Here is a 20,601-nt window from a genome sequence, read left to right on the forward strand (position 1 = left end):
ATTCTGTACTTAATCACCTTTCCCTATGATTTGCATTTGAAATGTTGTAAACTTGGTCAGTATTTCCATTAAAATATCAGGGCTCATGTTGTGTATATACTTTTCTTCCTAATGATTTTATAGACAAGGACTTCATAGCATTCCCAGGAGGGGGGAACAAGCTGCCAAGAGATTACCAGAGAAACGTGAGGATGAAATTGGAGGTGTTTCTGGCATTATGGCTTCTCTGAACTCTTCAGTCCCGTGTAGGGAAATACATTATTCTGTTAGGATCATGAGTTCTATGTCTGTGATCTGCAATCTCAAATCAAAATCTTCGGAGTTTCTGGCGATGGGCAGCACTTAGCCATATACATAAAATAAAACATGTAGTAGAGGAAGCTGAGGTTACTGGGGTGCAAAGCTCTATTTAACGCATGTCTGCCGATTGGCTTTAAAGCACCGGTCCTGGCGCCCCGGGTCTTGCCACGTTAAGCGGACACGGGTGTTCGAGATAGCCAGAGGGCGGGCTGGGACCAGAGGGCAAGGAGGTTCCCGCTTGCAGCTTCTGAGACTAGGTGACCTGCGTCGGCAGCAACCCAGGCTCCCACCCGTCGTGCCTAACGGCTTGTCTCTGTCCCAGGCCTTTTGCAGAATCAAAGCGTCAAACTTCCTATTTTATTTAGGGATTTGCCCTAAACGGCCACCAGCTCGGACGAGATAAGAGGAGAGCATCGGAAGTGCGGCTTTTAGCTTTCAGCTCCCTGCTCGAAGTTCAGAGCAGCGAGACTTCACAGAGCCGCCGGTGTTCCAAGAAAAGCTGTCCGGGCCTGGAAGGCGCCCTTCGGACGCCGGAACCTTTGGTTCCAGGCCGTGGACCGCGCCGGCAGCGTTTGGGGCCTTCCGGGGAGAGGAGAGAGCGCGCGGCGATGGCGGCGGCGCCGGCCCTGAAGCACTGGCGCACTACGTTGGAGCGGGTGGAGAAATTCGTGTCGCCGCTCTACTTTACCGACTGTAATCTCCGCGGCAGGTGTGGCCACCTCGTCCATGGCGCCGGCCGGCCGCATCCACGCGTCTCTAGCCTTCCCACCCGGGGGGAAACCCAAGCTTCGGCCACCTGGGCCGAGGGACAAAGTGCCCGCCGCGGAAAGGGCTGGGGCCCAGGAGGAGGGGATGGGGGGAGACTGAGCTGTGAGGCAGCCCTCCCGGCGGTGGATCGAGGGAATGCGAGTCCCCACCCGCCGGCTGGCCCACTGGCGCGTGCCCACCTGCCCCTCCCGCCCAGGCTCTTCGGAGACAGCTGCCCAGTGGCCGAGCTCTCCAGCTTCTTGACGCCCGAAAGGCTTCCCTACCAGGAGGCAGTCCAGCAGGATTTCCGCCCCGCGCAGGTCGGCGACAGCTTCGGACCCACGTGGGTAACGCTCCAGAGGGAGGGCGGGGCCGACAGGGCCCCGCTCCCGGCTTTCTCGCCTCCCCTAAGGGCCACACCTCCATTGTCGGCCCTCTGCCCTAGACAGTCACTTGGGGCAGAGCAGCACCCTCTGCTGGGAGCAGATCCCTGATCCTTCAAGACTTAATGGGAGAATTTTCATTTCCCCCCTTCTCCCAGTCCCTGGACATCCATCCCTTAGGCAGGACACTCTAGGACAAATCACAGACCCCTAATTCTCTGGCTCTTTCCCTCACCTTGCTGTACACCCCGTTGCTCCTTTCTTGTGGATCAAAGCTGCATATCTTGTGATGCTGCAGATACTTGGTGAAAGTCTCAAGCCCCTGCTGACCCTTAGTCCAAGGAAGTACGTCGAAAGGAAAGGGCTTTGACCCCTAGGCCCATCTTAGTGGTTCTGTTGCAGATGGTGGACCTGTTGGTTCCGGGTGGAGCTGACCATCCCAGAGGCATGGGTGGGTCAGGAAGTTCACCTTCGCTGGGAAAGTGATGGAGAAGGCCTGGTGTGGCGTGATGGGGAACCTGTCCAGGTGAGGAGCCCTGCCCTAGGTCAGGTATGGCCACATTTCAGCCCTGGTCTCTGGAGAAGCCACAGCTGAGTGGCTATGCCTGCAGGGTGGTATCAGGACTTCAGGACTGGACACGTTGTTGCTTGGGCCCCTGTGTAATTGTTCCTTCTCATGTTTGAGAGGATCGCTGAGGGTCTCAACATAATTAATACTAAACCAACCCTGCCACTGACTGGTCACCCTCCCATTCTGGGATGAAAATAGTTATTAATCAAGTACAATAATAGGTACAGCAGATCCATTTATTAACCCTTTACTAGGTGCCAGACTAGTGACTTTGCAGACTATATCGCTTTTTATTTTTAGTTTTAAATAAACTGGTTTTTATTATATGGAATATATGCTTATGGCAGTCGGGGAGGGAGACTTTGAAACAGTTCTGGATAGTATAAAGTTTAAAAAGTCCTCTTCACCTGAAATAATGGATATCTCCCTGCTACCTCACCCACAGTTCCCCAGATATAACCATTATTAAGTACCTTGTTTATGCATCCAACCTTAACAGGTTTAACCTTTAAAATCCTATGTGGTAGGTCTTTATGGCCATTTACAGACTAAGAAACTGAGATATATAGATGTTAACACACTTGTTCAGGTTCACACAGCTTCCATTTCAGTTTGACTAACCCTCAGTCTCAGGTCAGGACTGTTGTTCTTCCTGTACAGAAAGATGGCAGACCCCTCCCTCCCTCCCTTCACTGGCTCAGCGGGATGTCTCCTGAGTGCCCTCTCTGGCAGGTCCCTGTGCTAAGCACTGGGGATATAGTGGGGAATGAGGTAAACCTGCCCCTGACTTCATAGAGTTTCCCTTCAGATGCTTATTCAGGGGTACAGAGGCCACCAGAAGCCGCCAAGGACCTGATACGTCCCCAAGACTCCACAAGACCAGTGGCTTTTCTGCTGGCAAATAGGTGCCATTTGGTGGTCATGGCACTGACTGCCAGGGGGGTTGGGGCACCTGCTACCAGAGGTCCCTGATTTGTCAATCTTGGCCTTGTCTGGGAGAGAGGAGCCAGTGCTAGGGACCCGGTAGAGGGGCCTGGCCTCCCTCAGCTTATACTTCATCTGAGCTGTTCACAAGCCTCAGGTCCTGTCTCTTTCACTGCACTCCCCACCAGGGTTTGACCAAAGAGGGGGAGAAGACCAGCTATGTCCTGACTGACAAGCTGGGGGAAGAAGACCCCCGGAGGTGAGTGAGTCCCTGTGCTGTGGTTGACCAGTGCTGTAGGGGAGGGAGCACCAGTGGGCAAGGAGGAGCTGAGGCCCAGAGCCATCTGAGAAACACACCCACTTTCAATACAACCATCTTCAACTCTCATAGTTTATTTTTGAAAAGCAGGATTTCTCTGGCTATAAAGATAGTGTTTTCGTTCTTGGGTTAAATACAGAAAAGCACAAAGAAGTAAATAACTCCCATTATCCCATCACTTAGTGATGCCCATTATTAACATCTCAGCATTCTTCTCAGGAATTCTTTCAAATGTAGTTTTTACTAGTTGAGGTGGTATTTCTTTGATATTTTGAATCCTGATTTTTTAAAAATCCGTCTTATAACATGCATTTTATGACACTATCAAAAACTCTTCTTAGGTATTATATTTATTGAACACTGTGTATCTGATGTTTCCAGGCACTGGGACTGTGATGGTGAATGATGTGATTCTTGACAGCAAGGGGGACTCACATATACTTATATAATTGCAAAACTGCTGAGGGCTTTGAAAGAAAAAACTTTGAACATAAGAAACCTGTTCTAGACTAGGGAGAGGGATAAGAGGAGAGTCATGGAAGGCTGCCCGAAGGAAGTCGTGTTTGCTCTCTGAAGTCTGAGTAGAACGGCACCACAGCCCACCGTGCTCTCCGAACAGTGGCCTGCCCATATTGGCTGATGGATCTTTGTTCTGAAAGACTGGACCTGGGAGATCCAAACATGTTTTTAATGTGCAAAGAGGGTTCTGAGACCAAAGCAGTGCATTGTAAAGACAGCTTTGGGAATAAAAGTCTAAACAACAGCATAATTCACATGGTTCCAAACTTGGCTACTTATTCACCCCAGCCAAGGCAGAACACTCAGCAGAATTTGGTGGGGTCTGTTGTTTCTGCCATGGCCCTCTCTCACACGCGCCTGACATAACTGTGAGATCCTCTGGGTGGTAGATCCTGGGGGTGAGTAGGGAGGGGTCTGCTGGATGCCTCTTTGGTCCTCCCTCCCCAAGCCCCAGAGTCCTCTGCCAGTCCCTTGGCCTGAGGCTGCCTCCCCGCATTTGTAGCCTGACCCTCTATGTGGAAGTAGCCTGCAATGGGCTCCTGGGGGCCGGGAAGGGAACCATGATCGCAGCCCCTGACCCAGAGAAGATGTTCCAGGTGAGCCGGGCTGAGCTGGCCGTGTTCCACCGGGATGTCCACAAGCTCCTGGTGGATCTGGAGCTGCTGCTGGGGATGGCCAAGGTACTTGACACCCCCGCGCCACCTGCTCACCCTCTAGAGCCCTGTTCCAGGCAGGCTGTTTCTTGGGTGAGATAGTTGGAGCTCTGGGAATCCAGAATAGGGAGGGTGTTTCATGCCTGCCTGAGTGTTGAGAGGATTTCCCTGTGTAAAGGGGAGGAAGGAGACAGTGCTGAGCAGGGGGGCCAGCAGGAGCACAGGGTTGGAGGTAGGGAGGAGCTCTGCTGAGAACCCGTGGGAGATCAGCTGGGGTCTAATTTTGGAGACTCTGCTTGCTTGAGATGGGGATTAAGGGACAGAACCCTGCTGCAGGGCCTCGGGGAGGACAACCAGCGCAGCTACCAGGCCCTGTACACAGCCAACCAGATGGTGAACATATGTGACCCCGCCCAGCCAGAGACCTTCCCAGTGGCCCAGGCCCTGGCCTCCAAGTTCTTTGGCCAACGTGGGGGTGAAAGCCAGCATACCATCCATGCCCTGGGGCACTGCCACATTGATACAGGTAGGGCAGCAGTTGGCTGGGCTGGTTCGGGGAGGCAAGAGTGGCCTCGAAGACCTGGCTGTGCCCTGGAAGCACTGTGTGATCCACATCGAGTTCTTGCCCCTCTTGGACCTCAGTTTTCCCTGGGGAAAGGGGAATGGGCTGTAGGCTCTGCTAGGTGTGGCTTCATTTATTCTTTCAACAAAATCTGATGCCCCGTGTGGCCCCGTGCTAGATATTGGGGGGGGTAGGACTATAGAGACTGGCGATCACAAAATAGGCGGACACAGTTGCTGCCAGGATGGAGGGAAGGATGGGGGGCTGGGGAGCCCAGAAGAGGCACTTAACCCAGCTGGGTCTGGGGGATTCAAGAAAGGTTTCTCAGAGGAGATGACCTTTGAACAGAGTGAGGACGAGGAAGAATTTGACAAGTGCCCAAGTCCTCAGATAGGAGTGATGTGGAAGTAGTTGAGATGGGGACTCAAGCCCAGGGGGAGGTTTCCTGGGGAGGATCAGGAGGTCAGTTTTGAACCTGGTTAAGTCTGCAGTGTCTGTGAGGCTTATGGGAAATTACATTTTTTTAAAACTCCCCAAAGTATTGATTCTGATGCAGCTAAAGTTTCTGAACCACAGAACAAGGGCTTTCTCTGCTGTGCCAAAGCATGGGATGTAGAGTTCTGGGCTGGTAAAGAAGGAACTGAGGCCTAGAGGTTGCAAGAGGCTGTAGTGCCTCACACAGGACAGCTGGCCCAGGCAGGTCCATCTCAGGAAGCTGTGCCCTCTGTTCCAGGCTGTCCTTCAATGTGCGTGCAGGGGAAGGGCCAACCCGCACTACCTCTTATAGGATCCTCTCAGGGGTGTCTAAACCTCAGAGTAAGGCTATTCCAGGGACTGGGGCCTCCATTTCCTGATGTAAAATTGATCCGATAGGCCCAGCCAACCTCCTTTCCCCAGTCCCTACTCCTACCTTGCAAGAGTGATGTAAAGTGACAGCTCAGGAGAGATGCCACAGGACTTTGCAGGGAAAGGGCCTGGGATGGACGGAAGACTAGGATGACCCTCTGGAGGCCCAGGCTGGGCGTGGTTGGATGCTGGGGGGCAGGGGTGCGGCTGGAGATCTGTGAGGAGCGGGGGACCTTGCTGCTCTCCTATCCTCCACCCTCCTCCCCGTCTAGCCTGGCTCTGGCCCTTCAAGGAGACCGTGCGGAAATGTGCCCGGAGCTGGGTGACAGTCGTTCAGCTCATGGAGCGGAATCCTGAGTTCATCTTTGCCTGCTCCCAGGTCAGAGGGACGGCTGTGCGGTGGTACCTGGAGCCCAATGGGCGCTAGTGTGAGGTTCCGAGGGCTTCTGGGGCCTGAGGGGCAGGGCTACTCACCCTCAGCCACCCACTGGGCCCCAGGTGCTCAGCCCTGGGTGGGGTTCTTGTCCCCCTGGCCCAGCTCCTGCCTCGTCTGCCCCACAGGCACAGCAGCTCGCGTGGGTGAAGAGCCACTACCCTGGCCTGCATGCCCGGCTCCAGGAGTTCGCCTGCCGTGGGCAATTTGTGCCCGTCGGGGGCACCTGGGTGGAGATGGTAAGTGCAGTCCACAGCCCTGGCCCCAGAAACCTCCCCTCTGGCAGACAGACAGGTGGGCCTGTGAGGAGATGGACACTCCCTGGGCATTGACTATAACCCAGTGTCAGAGCCCTGGCTGTTCCTGTCCGGGTGGTTGGCCTGAGCTCCTGCGCATTCCACCTGGTGCTGACCCCAGCTGCCTCCCTGTTCCCTCACTGCCAGGATGGGAACCTTCCCAGTGGAGAGGCCATGGTGAGGCAGTTCCTGCAGGGACAGAGCTTCTTCCTGCAGGAGTTTGGGAAGATGTGCTCTGAGGTAGGCTGGGAGCGGCTGCGCCTGCAGGCGCATGGGGCTGGAGCTTGCCCTTGAGTGATGAGGGGCAGAGGCTGTGGCCGTGCTGCCGAGAGCCGTGGTTCCCGTGCCCAGAGGCCCTTTCCCTGCAGTTCTGGCTGCCAGACACATTCGGCTACTCAGCGCAGCTCCCACAGATCATGCGCAGCTGTGGCATCGGGCACTTCCTCACCCAAAAACTGAGCTGGAACTTGGTGAACTCCTTCCCGGTGAGCAGGCCCCAGGGAACCAGGCTCAGAGTGGGCCTGGGTCCCACCTAGCCCATACATCTCCGTCCAGGCTTATTGAGGGGCCCTGGACAAGCCACCCAACCCCGACCCAGAGAAGGCATGCCTCCCCCAGGGTCACACAACAGGAGGGGCAGGTCTAGGAGGCCCAGCTGTGCCTCAGCCCTGACTCTGCCCTCTCTCTTCTACCTGTTTCCCTGCCTGCAGCACCATACCTTTTTCTGGGAGGGGCTGGATGGCTCCCGGGTGCTGACCCACTTCCCGCCTGGTGACTCATATGGGATGCAGGGCAGTGTGGAGGAGGTGAGAGGGCACCTAGTGGCCAAGGTCGGGGATGGGAGGCAGGCTGGAGAGGGCTGGGTGTCCTGTCCTAAGCTGACCCTGAGCCCACCTGTGCAGGTGCTGAAGACTGTGGCCAAAAACCGGGACAAGGGGCGTACCAACCACAGTGCCTTCCTCTTTGGCTTTGGGGATGGGGGTGGTGGCCCCACCCAGACCATGGTGGACCGCTTGAAGCGGCTGTGCAATACAGATGGGCTGCCCAGGTCAGGCCTGGGCTCACTCAGCCCTACCCTCCACCCTTGCCCTTAGTCCTTCCTTCTGTTCAAATATTGGGCCCGACACCTCCCCTAAACCTTGTCCCCCTCCAATCCCAGACCATGGGCTCCTCCCAACTTCTACCCTGGTGGTAGGGTGGGGGGAAAGCTAAAGGTGGGACGGGGCTTAAACCTACTAGAGAGAAAACTCTCCTGGGGTGTCCAGAACTGGCTTTGTGTGGACAGGGAGCTTTCTGGGCGTGGCTCCTTTCTGTCGGGACTGGATCTCTTGTCACCCTTGCATGGAAGAAGGGTGAATCACACGGCCAAGCTGGGAGACCCAGGCTTGCAGTCTCCCTCAGGGTGCAGTTCTCTTCTCCGGAGCGACTCTTCTCGGCGCTGGAGGGCCACTCGGGGCAGCTGTGCACGTGGGTCGGAGAGCTCTTCCTGGAGCTACATAATGGCACCTACACCACCCATGCGCAGGTCAGGAGCTGGTTGCTGAGCCAGATGGGGAGGGCGTGCCCTTGAGAGGCCCAGAGGGTCAGAGGAGGAAGCAGGGGACAGAGCCCAGCCCAGACCTGGGGGAAGAGGCTTGTGTTCCACAGAGGAGCCGAGAGGAGAGAAGTGCAAGAGCCGGGTGGTCAGGAGCCTGGAGGAGGCAGGACTGAGCATCCCTGAGGGAGGAAGGGCTTGGGCTGAGGGGAGAGAAGGGAGGCATCTGGGGTAGATAACTCACAAGAGGCCCTGGGGAGCCACCAGGGGTTCTGAGCAAGGGAAGGCTTTGGAAGGTGTCCTGGGATGCTCGAACAGACTCTAGACTGATTCTCCCTACCCTGGGCTCAGATCAAGAAGGGGAACCGGGAGTGTGAGCGGATCCTGCATGACGTGGAGCTGCTCAGCAGCCTGGCCCTGGCCCGCAGTGCCCAGTTCCTCTACCCGGCCGCCCAGCTGCAGGACCTCTGGAGGTCAGTCTGTCTTCTGCCCCCCTGCCACCCATTAACCTCACCCCAGACACCTCTGCGGCTGCCCCTCCCTCCCAGCCTTCCGCAGCCCTGCCCTTGGCCCCCCGCAGGCTCCTGCTTCTGAACCAGTTCCACGATGTGGTGACTGGAAGCTGCATCCAGCTGGTGGCAGAGGAAGCCATGTGCCACTACGAAGGTGAGGCTGACAACATTTCCGCTGCTCTCCAGCACCCAGGGCAGGGTGTCTCCTGTGGGACATTCAGGGGTCACCCAGACCCACTGCCCACCCATGACCAGCCAGTCTCTCCCCAGACATCCGTTCCCGTGGCAACACACTGCTCAGCGCTGCAGCCGCAGCCCTTTGTGCTGGGGAGCCAGGTCCTGAGGGCCTCCTCATCGTCAACACACTGCCCTGGAAGCGCACTGAAGTGTTGGCCCTGCCCAGGCCTGGTGGGGCCCACTGCCTAGGTATGAGCTGGGGAGAAGGGTGGCTACTGTAGCAGGAGGGATCAAGGCCAAATCGAGAGTTGGGGACATTCCCCTGGAGATCTCTGCCCCGGGTTGCCCCAGGCTAGAGAGTACTAGTAATACTCACCCCCTCCAGCCCCCCACCCCGCCCCGAGTATGGTTCCTGGAAGGTGAAGGAGGCTGCGCTGATGCCCAGGCCTCATCCCCAGCTCTGGTGACAGTGCCCAGCATGGGCTATGCTCCTGCTCCCACCCCCACCTCGCTGCAGCCCCTGCTGCCCCAGCAGCCTGTGTTTGTAGTGCAGGAGGTGAGTGCTGGCACATCGCGGTGGGCGGGGGCTGGCTGTCCTGGGCTGTCCCTGACAACGTGGGGGTTCTGAGCTCCCCAACCTGGAGCAGGTGGCAAGGCAGGGCTGGGGCTGGGGTTGGGCGGGCTATTGGTGGCGGAAAGCCTCTGCGGACTTAGCCTCAAGGCCCCCCTCCCACCAAGACTGACGGTTCTGTGACTCTGGACAACGGCATCATCCGGGTGAGGCTGGACCCAACTGGCCGCCTGACGTCTCTGGTGCTGGTGGCCTCCGGCAGGTGCTAACCCCTCACTGCCCTCTCCCAGTGCCTGGCAGGGGACCCCAGACCTCTCATTCCCTCTGTCCCCTGGCCACAGCTGACCACAGTAGCCCACAGGTGGCTCAGGACTGGGACCCACACATGGAATGGGGCCGGCTGGGTTAGGAGTCTCCTGTCCTCTGGGCCTACTCACCCTACCTCCCACCCCACCCACCTCACACAGCTGGAGAGACTGCGGTCATACAGTTGTAAAGCGCTAGTCTCCACGTCCTTCCAGGGAGGCCGTTGCTGAGGGTGCCGTGGGGAACCAGTTTGTGCTGTTCGATGATGTCCCCCTGTACTGGGACGCGTGGGACGTCATGGACTACCACCTAGAAACACGGTGCGGGGTGGGCAGGACTCGGGGGCGGTGTGGGATATGAGAGTATTGGGCCCCCTCCGCCAGGGCGTCCTGGCTCAGTGCCTCCCTCCCCTGTTCCACAGGAAGCCAGTGCTGGGCCAGGCAGGGACCTTGGCCGTGGGCACTCAGGGTGGCGTGCGGGGCAGCGCCTGGTTTCTGCTGCAGATCAGCCCCAATAGTCGGCTCAGCCAAGAGGTTGTGCTGGACGTCGGCTGCCCCTATGTCCGCTTCCACACCGAGGTAGCAGGGGGCAGGGTGGTGGGTATCTTCCCTGGGTGTGGCCGGTGAGGAGGGGTCCCTCCCCTTGCACCCCTACCTCCACCCCCGACAGGTGCACTGGCACGAGGCCCACAAGTTCCTGAAGGTGGAGTTCCCTGCCCGTGTGCGGAGCCCCCAGGCCACCTTTGAGGTCCAGTTCGGACATCTGCAGCGGCCCACCCACTACAACACCTCTTGGGACTGGGCCCGATTTGAGGTCTGACGTGGGGTGGTGTGGGGCGGGCTGTGGTGGAGGGTTTGGATCCTCCCCGGCTGGGGAGAGGCTAGTTGTGTGGTACGGGGTGAGGAGGAGGGAGATGATGGTCAGTATTTGCTGGTTCCTGACATGTATGCCAGGCACGGTGCTAAATGCTTTCTGTTTAGTCTGATTCATGCCCATTTGGTGGGGTAAGTACCCTTATCCTCCTTTCCCAGATGAGGAGCCGGGGCTTAGACAGGTTGTGTGGTGTGCGCAGGGCCTCCTGTAGTGAGAGCTGGCATTCAATCGTGTGGTCCCGGAGCTTCCCTCAGTCTACTGACAGGAGCTCTGGAGCACGAGGAGGCGGCGGGGCCACCAAGTGGGTCTCCGATCTACCCTCCAGGTGTGGGCCCACCGCTGGATGGATCTGTCAGAGCACGGCTTTGGGCTGGCTCTGCTCAATGACTGCAAGTATGGGGCGTCAGTGCGAGGCAGCGTCCTCAGCCTCTCCCTGTGAGTGGGGTGCCTCCCAGGGACGGGTATGGGAGTGCGGTCTTCCCAGGACAGAACTTCGGCGGCTCTAGCCTGGCCCTTACCACCCTCCCCACCCCAGCTTGCGGGCGCCCAAGTCCCCTGACGCCACGGTTGACATGGGGCGCCACGAGTTCACCTACGCGCTGATGCCGCATGAGGGTGAGTGCTGCGGCCCCGATACCTCTCTGCCCCTCTCAGCCTCGGTTGCCCCAACGGTAAGTGGGGAGCACTCCAGCAGTCCCACGCCCCTACCCTCATTTTCCACCACGCGTCCCTTTCCGGTCTGCGCCCAGGGTCCTTCCAGGACGCTGGCGTTATTCCCGCTGCCTACAGCCTCAACTTCCCCCTGTTGGCGCTGCCCGCCCCGGGCCCGGCACCCGCCGCCGCCTGGAGCGCCTTTTCAGTGTCCTCGCCCGCAGTCGTGTTGGAGACCGTCAAGCAGGCAAGGGCCGGTGGGGTGCGGGGAGCGGGCCGGGGTCCCGAGCTGGGCCCGCCCTCGGCCCCGCCCACCACCACCTCCCTCCGTAGGCGGAGACCAGCGTCCAGGGCCGCAAGCTGGTCCTGAGGCTGTACGAGGCCCACGGCAGCCACGTGGACTGCTGGCTGCACATGTCGCTGCCGGTTCAGGAGGCCGTCCTGTGAGTGGGGGCGCGGGGTGGGAGTGGGAGTCCTGCCCTCGCGGGGCCCTCATGGTCCCTCCTGTTCTCCAGCTGTGACCTCCTGGAGCGCCGTGACCCTGCTGGCCCCCTGCCCCTTCGGGACAGCCGCCTGAAGCTCACCTTTTCTCCCTTCCAAGTGCAGTCCCTGTTGCTCGTGCTGCAGCCCGCACCGAGCTGAGTCCCTGAGCGTGGGGTTTTGTTTGTGGAAGGCTTTGGGGGCTCCTCATTTCTGCCTCTCAAGCCTGAAGCAAGGATCAGTTACCGCTTGAACAATAAACGCTTGGCTTAGGAACCCTGCTGGTAGCCCCTGCTCAGTCCCCTCAGGTCCCAAACTCAGGCATTGAGGGGGGAAGTATTCACCCCAGGCATCTGGGGACAGGGGCAAGATCTAAGGTTATCTGTGCGCGCAGGGTCTGGATTGCAGGCCCCATGACAGAGACGGGGGATATCAGTGACCATAAGCTGATTGTAAGACCACGATATAAGACGCTCTTCTGGGACTTCCCTGGCGGTCCAGTGGTTAAGTCTCCGAGCTTCCAGTGCAGGGGACGGGTCGGGAAACTAAGATCCCGCATGCCATGTGGTGCGGCCGGCGGGGTGGGGGGAAGAAAAGCAGCAGCAGCTCTTCCCCCGTGTCCACAGGCAGAGGGCCTGGGGCTGGGGAGGAGGCCTGGTGGGTGGGTTCTGGCTGGTCCCCACTAGGAGGGGAGCATTGACTAGTCTGGACTACGCTAGGGGAGCAGCCACATGAGGAATCCTGGACTGGAGGAGCTGTAGAGCCTGGGCTGCCCCGGGGGACGGGGTGGGTCTCTGCACCACCTCCGAAGGGCTGTCCCTGCAGAGGCAGACTGTCCTGAGAGCCAGGGCCTTGAGGCCTGGGATGGGGCTCAGTCTGCCATGCTGAGGCAGTGGCCCTTCTGTCCCCAGGGCTGGGCACCAGGCCCTCCACATTCGGCTTTCCCAGACCTTCTGCAGCCAGCCCAAGAAGTTCAAGGTTTATCAGTTTACTAAAAATTACAGCCTTTTTCACGTGGGCTTAAAAAATGGGGACAATGGGTACAATTGAAAACGTCATAGTTGTATAGGGAATGGCCACAGGGCCAGGGGCAGCCAGTCCCCTGCAACTTCCAGGAAGCCGCACAGGCCCAGATCCAGGGCAGCAGGAAGGGGTGGATGCAAGCAAGGAGACCCTCCTGCTAAGAGGCTGAGGTCTCCTCAGGCTCCAAGGATGGGGTGTCAGCCTTGATCTTTTGGGGTCTGCGGCGGCCTGTGGGGAGGACAGGTGAGGTGGCAGCTCGGACCCCAGGCTGAGGACTCTGTCCCAACAGCCTCCCTACCACCTTTGTCGACGTGTTCCTCCCACCCGCACTGCCATCCCTTCCTCTCCTGGAGAGCCCGTTTTGGTGGTGCCCCTTCCCTCCCTAGAGGAAGATGCTGAGGAAGGCCCACCTGAGGTCGCTGGTTGCCTCCTCCTCTTCCCTTTCTCAGGGACGCAGGGGGCTTCTGGGTCCCGTTGGAGGCTGGTCCCCTCGGGCTGCTGGGCCGCAGTCTGCTCAGGAAGGCCTCTCCGTGCCCTTCGTGTCCTTGAAGGGGCCTTGTTTGGAGGTGGAGGGTTCTGGGTGGAGAAGACACGGGTCCCTGAGGAGCTCAGCATGTCACAGGTTGGTTAGGACCCACCATTGCCCTCCATTGTCAAGGGAAGGAGCTGCCCAAGAGCCTGGCCTGGGGGGTGCAGCCAGGACAGGAGAGGGTACAGGGAGGGGGTAGGAGCAGGGAGACATACCTCCACTTGGTCCTCAGGACCCCTCTGTGCTCCCTTGGATTTCTTCTTGCGGGACTTGCCCCCTGCAGGATACTGTTGCTGATGGGGTTGGAGGGTCTTGTGGCCGCAGCCCCCTTTCTCTAGACTCCCATGCTCCCACTCTGGAGTGCCTCCGAGGGTTGGAGTGGGGACTGGGATGGAGAAGGGTGCTGTAGCCCTTGCAGGCAACTAGTCCTTTTCCCTCTCATTACATTAGGCATAGCTTACCTTTGGGCGCCAAGGGTCCAGGATCCCCCTAAAATGGAATCAGGAGAATTCAGGAGTCAATCTGGCAGGGGTAGTTTTCCTTGGAGAGGCAGAACTCACACCTGTCCTTCCAGATCAGTGAAGCCCCTCCCCTAGGAAGCCTCTCTGACCGTCCCCTCTTCCCCAGGTCAGAGCCAACAGCAAGGTAACCCTGCCCTGGGCTGCTCCACTAGCTTGGGACCCTGGGACTCAGAGGAGGGGAGGGGCATAGCACAGGGAAAGCTTAGATCCTCAGGAACAGTGCAACCCCCGGTCTTTCCATCCCACCAGCTTCCTTAGGGCTCCATTTGCCTGTGTGAGCATTAGAGCCCAAACCTGGAACCAGATGGTGCGGCCATGCCGGTCCCGCAGGGAGCTCATGCCTGGCGTGCCATAACACCGCAGCCAGGCTCGGAAGGCAGCGAAGTCCTCCTCCGTGCTCTCCGGCCCATAGCCTTTGCCCCCTGTGGGACAGAGGAGCCAGGCGGAGGTCAGAGGGCTGACTTAGGCTGGGAGGGGGGGGAGCCCAGTTAGACCTGGCTCAGACCTCAGCTTTACAAGCTGATGGACTGAGTCAGGGGGCCAAGGCTCTCCCTCCTCCAGCTGTGTGACCTCAGGCTGGCGTCTTCCCCACTCTGGGCCATGGCTTTCCCATCCTGGAGCTGAGTTAAGAATCCTTGCCCTGCCTGCCTCATGGGGCAGCTCAGGGGACATAGACACCTGACACGTGAAGATCAGTGAAGGAGGCCTAGTCCATTTAGGAACGACTAGGTTGACACACTTCCATTCCCCAGGCAGGGAACCAGGCCCAGAGAGGGGCAGGAACTGTCCCAGGTTACACGATATGCCAAAGCAGACCTAGCTGGCCATCTTTGCCTCCCAGGCCTCACCCAGCTGGACCACTTCCTTGGGCACTGAGTGGCACAGCTCCAATAGGTCTGGGTTCTGCAGCTTGGCCCTGATCTTCTGGCTCAGGGTCAGCTCCGGGCTCTGGAGAAGAGGCAGGGGTAGGACCTGGATGTCAGTATGAGGCAGGGCCACTCAGAAGGCAGCTGACCCCTTGAGGAACAGACCCCTTCTGAGCTTGGCTGGACTCACACAGTTCATCTGCCCCCCCATCGCCTCCCCCACGCACACACATTGTAGAGATGGGGAAACAGGCTGGAAACCGAGAAGGGACCCGCTTGAGTTAAGCTGGAGACGCCTGACCCAGCCCAGACCCTTGTCGGCCTGCACTGATAGGTGTGTGCGTCCCTCCCTGCAGCCTCACCGGCCTGCGCTGCTGCAGTGCCTCCAGAACCGTGCGGGCCTTCTCGAAGGGGGGTATCCTCAGCCTGCAGTGAGGTGGAGAGAGGGCGCCATGCTAAGCAGTGGGGACCGTGGGCACACCCAGCCACCCCAGCCCTCGTGCCCGGGGCCTGCCTGCTGACCGGTATAGGATCTCTGCCCGCAAATAGTTGCCAATGCCATTGAAGAACCTCTGGTCCAAGAGGGCCTCACAAATGGGCCGGTCAAAGGCCTTGTCTGCTAGGTTTCGTAACACATTCTCCCTGGAGGGACACAGTCTGGGCACATGAGACCCATTCTGCCCACGCCACCCCTCCCTGCCTCCCAATGGGTTAAGGGAGAGGAGCTGGGGGAACCCATTCCTGGGTGCAAGGGAAGGAAGTGGGGAGTCCCAGTTCCCCTCTTCCCAGCCTCAGTGGTGTTTTGGCAGTGCGAACCTCAGTTTTCTGTTAAATGGGAACAACAGTGTGGGATTTTAATGCATTACAAAAGGTAAAAAAATACCAGTCAAAAGCAGCATGTTCAGGAAAACACATGAGTCTAGGTATGTGGTGTGTATATCACCAAAGTGCCTCAGACTCAAGACATTTTTGAGAACAAGGCGACCACAGGACCTCAGGTGTGTCCGCAGTCTGGAACTCCCCGTCTAGGACTTCTGGTTGGTTAGATATGAAGGTTTGATATTGGCGGGGTCAGGTCTTTTCAAGAAGCTGAAGATCTTCCAGGAAACTGGTACTGGCACTGTTTATTTAGCAGGAGTGAGGGGGCAAGCCCTGGCTGGTGAGAGCCCCAGCAGCTCCCACCCCACCTCCAGGGGGCATGGGTCTCTTCACCACCATGAAGGGTACCTGTATCTTGTTTCTTTGTGGAAAAGGATCATGGCAAGACTGACTCAGTGATGGGCGTGAGAAGCAAGTGAAATAGGGGGCCAGAAGACAGAGTTTTGGGGTAAAGGTAAGAGTGGAAGGTTGGCCTGGGTGTTCAGATCCCTGAGGGGGGCGGATCCCCACAGGCTCCGCAGCTGGAGGACAAAACAAGCCGAAACGCTCATCTTGTGAGAGGAGCTTCAGCTGGCAAAGGGTACACTTGTGGCATGACTCACCAGAAGAGGTGAAGTGGGAGAAATCCAAGACAACACAGACACTTCCCTAGGGGTGCACTTGGGGGCATACCTGGGAAGGCCAGCAGTCTGCTGCCTTCTGTGGCACCAGAGACGCCCTGACCCACCCCAAGGGGCAGCCGAAGGCGTGCCTTCCCCAAGAAAGGATTTGCCAAGTCCACTCCAAGCCTTTGTCTTTGTGATTCTTGTCAGATTGCTTTTACTTTAGAGCTATGCACAGCTGGCTCCTTCTCATCAGGCAGGCCTCAGCTCACACGTCACCTGGGGTGGCCTTTCCTAATGCACCCTCCTCCTCCCCCCACCTCCACAGCTCAAAGTCATTTTCTACCTCTTGGATTTTTCTTCAGGCATGTGTCTATTTGAGTTAATCTAGTCCCCTTTTTCCCCCTGCCCTACCTGAACTAGCTCTGTGGGAGCAGGGACCACATCCCTCTTGATCACTGCTGAACCCCCAACACTTAGAGTTGGCCTGGCACGAAGCAGAGACTCATACATGTTTTATCTTTAGAGGAAGGGAAGTGGCTGACACTGTGCCATCTTATGTGACCTGGATCACATCCCAGGTGGAGCCGTTACCCCTCCCTCAGGCAGAAGACAGGCACAGAGACCACGGGACACAGACCAGTGGGTAGGCAGAATGTGGGAGACCACAGTCTGATTCAGAAACCACATTAGGCAGTCCTCTCCGCACTCCCCTGAAGCAATTCCTTCCTGCTCAGCCTCCTTTCTTAGGTTGTTAAAGCCTCTCCACCTTTCTTCTTAGCCTCTTGAGAGTGCCAAAAGACAGAGTGGGATGCTGACCTGAGACCCAGCTCTCATACTAACTGGCCATGTCCTCATCCACCTCTTGCTCCCACCCTCTCCCTCGTCAGTTTTGGGTTTCCACATCCATTAGCTCAGGGAACTGTCCCCAGGAAAGCACACTGTCTTGGTCTACAGGTGAAGGGACTGGAACTCACTTCTTGGCCACCGAGGCACTAACGGCCAGGAGCCCAGGGCTGTATTCATCACACCTGGTGCGGGCCCTACCTGAACTGCTCGTACTCCAGCAAGACACATGGCCCGCGGCCTGGCTGCCACTTGCCCCCGAGGTCCCAGTGGCCAAAGCGGCGGATGTCCACGAAGCAGAGGGCAAGTCGGGGGCCAGGGGGAGCCGTGTAAAAGCGCAGATGGGCATGGGGTGGCAGCGCATCGCTGGGCACCAGCTGGAAGGAGCCGGTCATGCCAAAGCGGAAGACAAGGGCCAGTGGCCCTCGTGGGGGCTGAGCCCCAGGCAGGGGGCTCAGTGTCAGGCGCAGCTCCTTGCCTCGGGCTAAAGCTGAGATGTGGTAGGCGCTGCTCTCAAAGGGCACCTCAGGGTTGCGGCTGACAGGTGACTTCTCCACACACCCGCCAAACACCAGCTCCCTGCATGCCTCGTTCACAAAGTCACTGGCCAGATGCAGCTCAGGGCCCTCAGGCATTCTGTGGGAGGGGTGGCCAGGCCCTGTGGGGGAGGATGACAGCAGGTTGGGCCAGGTGTGCATCCAGTGAGGTAGCAATTATCACTCCCAGTTTTCAGAGGGTCAGAGGGGGCCATGGTCAACTGATAATTGGCAGGAAGTCAGCTGGCTTGGTCACAGTCCCTGCTCCACAACCCTTCCCCCGCCCCCCGCCGAAAATGCTGAGAAAGCTCAGACTAGGGAAACGTGACTCCCTTGCTCATTAACGCGTTCCATGGGCTTCCATGAACCCTTCCTGATTTTAGAATAACGTCCAGCTCCTTCGCGGGCCCACACTGTCATCTCATTTCCTCCCACGCTCCCTCTGACTCACTTGCTTCAAGCACACTGCTCTTCTTTCCCCCGTGCCTTCGCCCCTGCTGTCCCCCTCAGTCTGGGAACATCCAAGAGAGGACCTCCCTGACCACCCTATCCAAGGCAGCATCGTACCCCCCGACCCCCTACACGTTTTCCTTCCTTCGTGGCACTCCCAGAACCTGAAATTATTTTATCATCTCTTCTCTGCCTCTACCTCCACTCCCACCCCAGAGTGGAAACTCTGCTTGCTCATCACCCCACCGCTTGGAATCAGGCCCGCATCGGTTGTCACAATGACTGAGGGAATGAGCCTGGAAGAGAAGAGCTGGGAAAACGGTTGCTCAGAGGCTCAGCCGGCAGTGTGGAGGCCTGCCACCACCCACACTGGTCAGGACCATAGCGAGGACAAGGAAGAGGGAATAAAGGTGTCTCCAGGTACATCAGCGCTGGAGTCAGGTACACACTTCGAGGGAGGAGATAGGGGAGTCAGAAGGGCTCCCCAAGCTCTAGCCCATGATCCAGGGGGGAATAGGAAACGCCCCGGTCAGCGGTCAGCGCCTCGGGCCGAGAGAGGCGTAGTCCCCTTCCTCACCCTCGCTGGCGTAGAGAGGAGAGTTTGCCACTTTCCTCTTCGCCAGATCGACGGCGAAGGTATGTGTTGGGCAGAGGGGGACATTTAGCCAGGGCAGACTCCTTTGCCCTCCCCCCCCGCCCCCGCCGCAACCTCAGCGCCGCCCCGGACCTGGCACCCGAAAGGGTTCGTTTCGCTGGAAAAGGTGAACTTCCAGGTTCTTAATTTCGCGAGGGGCGGACGGTCTATGGCTCGCCTCCCACCCACCCCCATCCTCCACCCCCGCTGCCTGTCCTCGGTTAACCCTGGTTCCCTTCCTCCCCAAGGCCCCCAAACCCGTCCTCTCCTCACCTCTGTTGCACACCCACCCCGACCCCGAGCCCACTCGCAGGCTACCTGCGCCCGTCGCCGCTCCCGCCAGCCTGCAGGCACTATGGGGTTAAGGCCGGGGGCGGAGCGGCGCCTGGGAGCGCACTGGGAGCTGCGGTCGCTGCTCCAGCGCCTGATGGGAAGTGTAGTTCCTCAGGTAGGTGGCAAAGACTGTTCCGGGTGGGGTCCCCGAGCTGGGGGGCTTGGGGTGTGGGAAAGGCTTTGGGGCAGTCACCTGGCTGGGGGGTGGCGGAAGAACCTGGCTTCCCGCTGCCCGGCGCCGGCGGGATCCGGCGTCAGGTCTGAGGTCCCGGGTTGCAGCTGTCTCTGTGGCTGTGAGAAGCCACCCGGCTAGTCCGGGACCGCGTCGGCACTCCCAGCAGGAAACAGAAGCACCGTCCCAAAGCAGAGGCGCCTGCAGCTGTGCGCAGAGCGCGAACAGGTGCGCGATAAATGCAGGCTCTGGGGACCCGGTGGTGGCTCTAAGTTTCAACGCTAGTCAGACATAACAAGTAAACATCATCACCACGGGCGATGAAGTGTAGCCAAGCAGCCAAAGGCAGGAGCCGAGAGCGGAACCTACTTCCGTTGTGGAGGAGGGTCTCTCTGCGATGACATTTAGGCTGAAACCTCAGAAGGAGCCATCCGGAAAAGAGAGGGGACGAGTCGCTACGGCAGGCGGAAAGAACTGACAATGCAAAGGCTTGGAGGCTGGAAAGCGAGCGATTGGCCCACTCAAAGAAGGTGGCTGGGGGTAGTGCTGAGAGGTGAGGACAGACACACAAGCAAGAGCTGGTCTGGTCTGGTCCGACCTCTGGAGGCCTCTGTAAGGAGCTGGCCTTTCATCCTAAGTGTAGCAGGCACTGGTCCCTGACCCACAGCCAGGATTCATACTACTTCTCCTTCCTACCCCCTTAATCTATTTATTCATTTATTTTGACAGTATTTAAAATGAGACAATGCCTTTATCGAGCTAGTAAAGTTAACAACTTTTTAAAAAAAATATTTATTATTTATTTATTTTGGCTGCACCAGGTCCTAGTTGTAGCATGCTGGATTTAGTTCCCTGACCAGGGATCAACTCCAGCTCGGAGTCTTAGCCACTGCACCACCAGGGAAGTCCCAACAATAACTTGTTAATATTACCTAATACATACCCCACATTCAGATTTCCCTAATTGTCCGCAAAATGTCTTTGATAGCTAGTTTGTTCAAGGCAGACACCAAATAAGGATTCTGTGTCTCTTCAGTCACTTTAATCTAGATGGAACCACCCTCCCCACCTCTTACCCACCTCACCTCCTTTTTTTTTGGACTTCATGATACTGACCTTTCTGAAGATTCCAAGCCAATTGTCCTTTGAGATGCCCCATCACATTCTGGATTTGTCTGATGTTTCCTTGGGTGTCGTTAACTTGTTCCTCTATCTCTAGTTTTCCCTGCACACCAGAAATTAGATCTAAAGCTTGGAAATACATATGTCTCCTGGGTGCTGCTCTGTACTCCAAACTGCATCACATTAGGAGGTGCCCAACATCTGGTTGTCTCACTTTAGTGAGGCTGAAATTGATCACTGGTGAGGCTCTGACAGCCAGACTTCTGTGTTGTAAAGGTATGTTTCACACCTTGTGACCACTAAGTAATCTATGGGGTGATTTCTTTGTTTTGTTGGTCTATTTTTGTTTGTTTAAATTAAGTTAAAATGTACATACAGTAAAATTCATCTTTTTTAGAATGTGAGTTTTTTGTTTTGTTTGTTTTTGGTAG

General features: G+C 57.7%; 2 protein-coding genes across 12 annotated transcripts in view; one reads left to right on the forward strand and one right to left on the reverse strand.

Moving 5' to 3' along the window:
* The first annotated feature begins 257 nt into the window (after window positions 1-257).
* Window positions 258-20,601, forward strand: part of MAN2C1 (mannosidase alpha class 2C member 1) — a 74,255-nt gene continuing 53,911 nt past the window's right edge. For 2 of the 7 annotated variants that reach the window (XM_089906976.1, XM_089906977.1), the window contains exons 1-25: window positions 262-1,390; window positions 1,833-1,956; window positions 3,114-3,184; window positions 4,266-4,443; window positions 4,753-4,942; window positions 6,097-6,203; window positions 6,386-6,496; window positions 6,701-6,793; window positions 6,922-7,038; window positions 7,264-7,359; window positions 7,456-7,601; window positions 7,955-8,078; window positions 8,439-8,560; window positions 8,668-8,753; window positions 8,870-9,025; window positions 9,235-9,332; window positions 9,491-9,609; window positions 9,869-9,973; window positions 10,075-10,231; window positions 10,323-10,466; window positions 10,852-10,961; window positions 11,062-11,141; window positions 11,276-11,424; window positions 11,511-11,620; window positions 11,693-20,446. In XM_089906976.1, the coding sequence (XP_089763102.1) occupies window positions 909-1,390; window positions 1,833-1,956; window positions 3,114-3,184; window positions 4,266-4,443; window positions 4,753-4,942; window positions 6,097-6,203; window positions 6,386-6,496; window positions 6,701-6,793; window positions 6,922-7,038; window positions 7,264-7,359; window positions 7,456-7,601; window positions 7,955-8,078; window positions 8,439-8,560; window positions 8,668-8,753; window positions 8,870-9,025; window positions 9,235-9,332; window positions 9,491-9,609; window positions 9,869-9,973; window positions 10,075-10,231; window positions 10,323-10,466; window positions 10,852-10,961; window positions 11,062-11,141; window positions 11,276-11,424; window positions 11,511-11,620; window positions 11,693-11,819 (3,402 nt within the window). In that variant the 5' untranslated portion in view covers window positions 262-908 and the 3' untranslated portion in view covers window positions 11,820-20,446. Of the gene's footprint in view, window positions 1,391-1,832; window positions 1,957-3,113; window positions 3,185-4,265; window positions 4,444-4,752; window positions 4,943-6,096; window positions 6,204-6,385; window positions 6,497-6,700; window positions 6,794-6,921; window positions 7,039-7,263; window positions 7,360-7,455; window positions 7,602-7,954; window positions 8,079-8,438; window positions 8,561-8,667; window positions 8,754-8,869; window positions 9,026-9,234; window positions 9,333-9,490; window positions 9,610-9,868; window positions 9,974-10,074; window positions 10,232-10,322; window positions 10,467-10,851; window positions 10,962-11,061; window positions 11,198-11,275; window positions 11,425-11,510; window positions 11,621-11,692; window positions 20,447-20,601 lie in introns of those variants that run through there. The other 5 variants (XM_022580072.3, XM_089906979.1, XM_089906980.1 and 2 more) reach the window with 5 other exon arrangements.
* On the reverse strand, window positions 12,625-19,180 carry NEIL1 (nei like DNA glycosylase 1). Of its 5 annotated transcripts, XM_022580076.2 has the most exons (10): window positions 19,070-19,180; window positions 17,125-17,581; window positions 15,119-15,238; window positions 14,959-15,022; window positions 14,579-14,678; window positions 14,025-14,152; window positions 13,671-13,698; window positions 13,425-13,594; window positions 13,091-13,256; window positions 12,625-12,908 (listed from the first exon to the last, which is right to left on the reverse strand). In XM_022580076.2, the coding sequence occupies exons 2-10, from the start codon at window positions 17,556-17,558 to the stop codon at window positions 12,838-12,840; spliced, it is 1,281 nt and encodes a 426-aa protein (XP_022435784.1). In that variant the 5' UTR covers window positions 17,559-17,581; window positions 19,070-19,180; the 3' UTR covers window positions 12,625-12,837. The 5 variants fall into 5 exon arrangements, with proteins under 5 accessions (XP_022435784.1, XP_022435783.1, XP_089763116.1 ...); XM_022580075.2 differs by lacking the exon at window positions 19,070-19,180 and having other exon boundaries at window positions 17,125-17,770; XM_089906990.1 differs by lacking the exon at window positions 19,070-19,180 and having other exon boundaries at window positions 13,425-13,486; window positions 14,579-14,702; window positions 17,125-17,770.

This window comes from Delphinapterus leucas, chromosome 2, assembly GCF_059928025.1.
Source record: "Delphinapterus leucas isolate spDelLeu-1000000601 "Yukka" chromosome 2, BTC_Dleu_Yukka2, whole genome shotgun sequence".
In the NCBI taxonomy this organism is placed as follows: domain Eukaryota; kingdom Metazoa; phylum Chordata; class Mammalia; order Artiodactyla; family Monodontidae; genus Delphinapterus; species Delphinapterus leucas.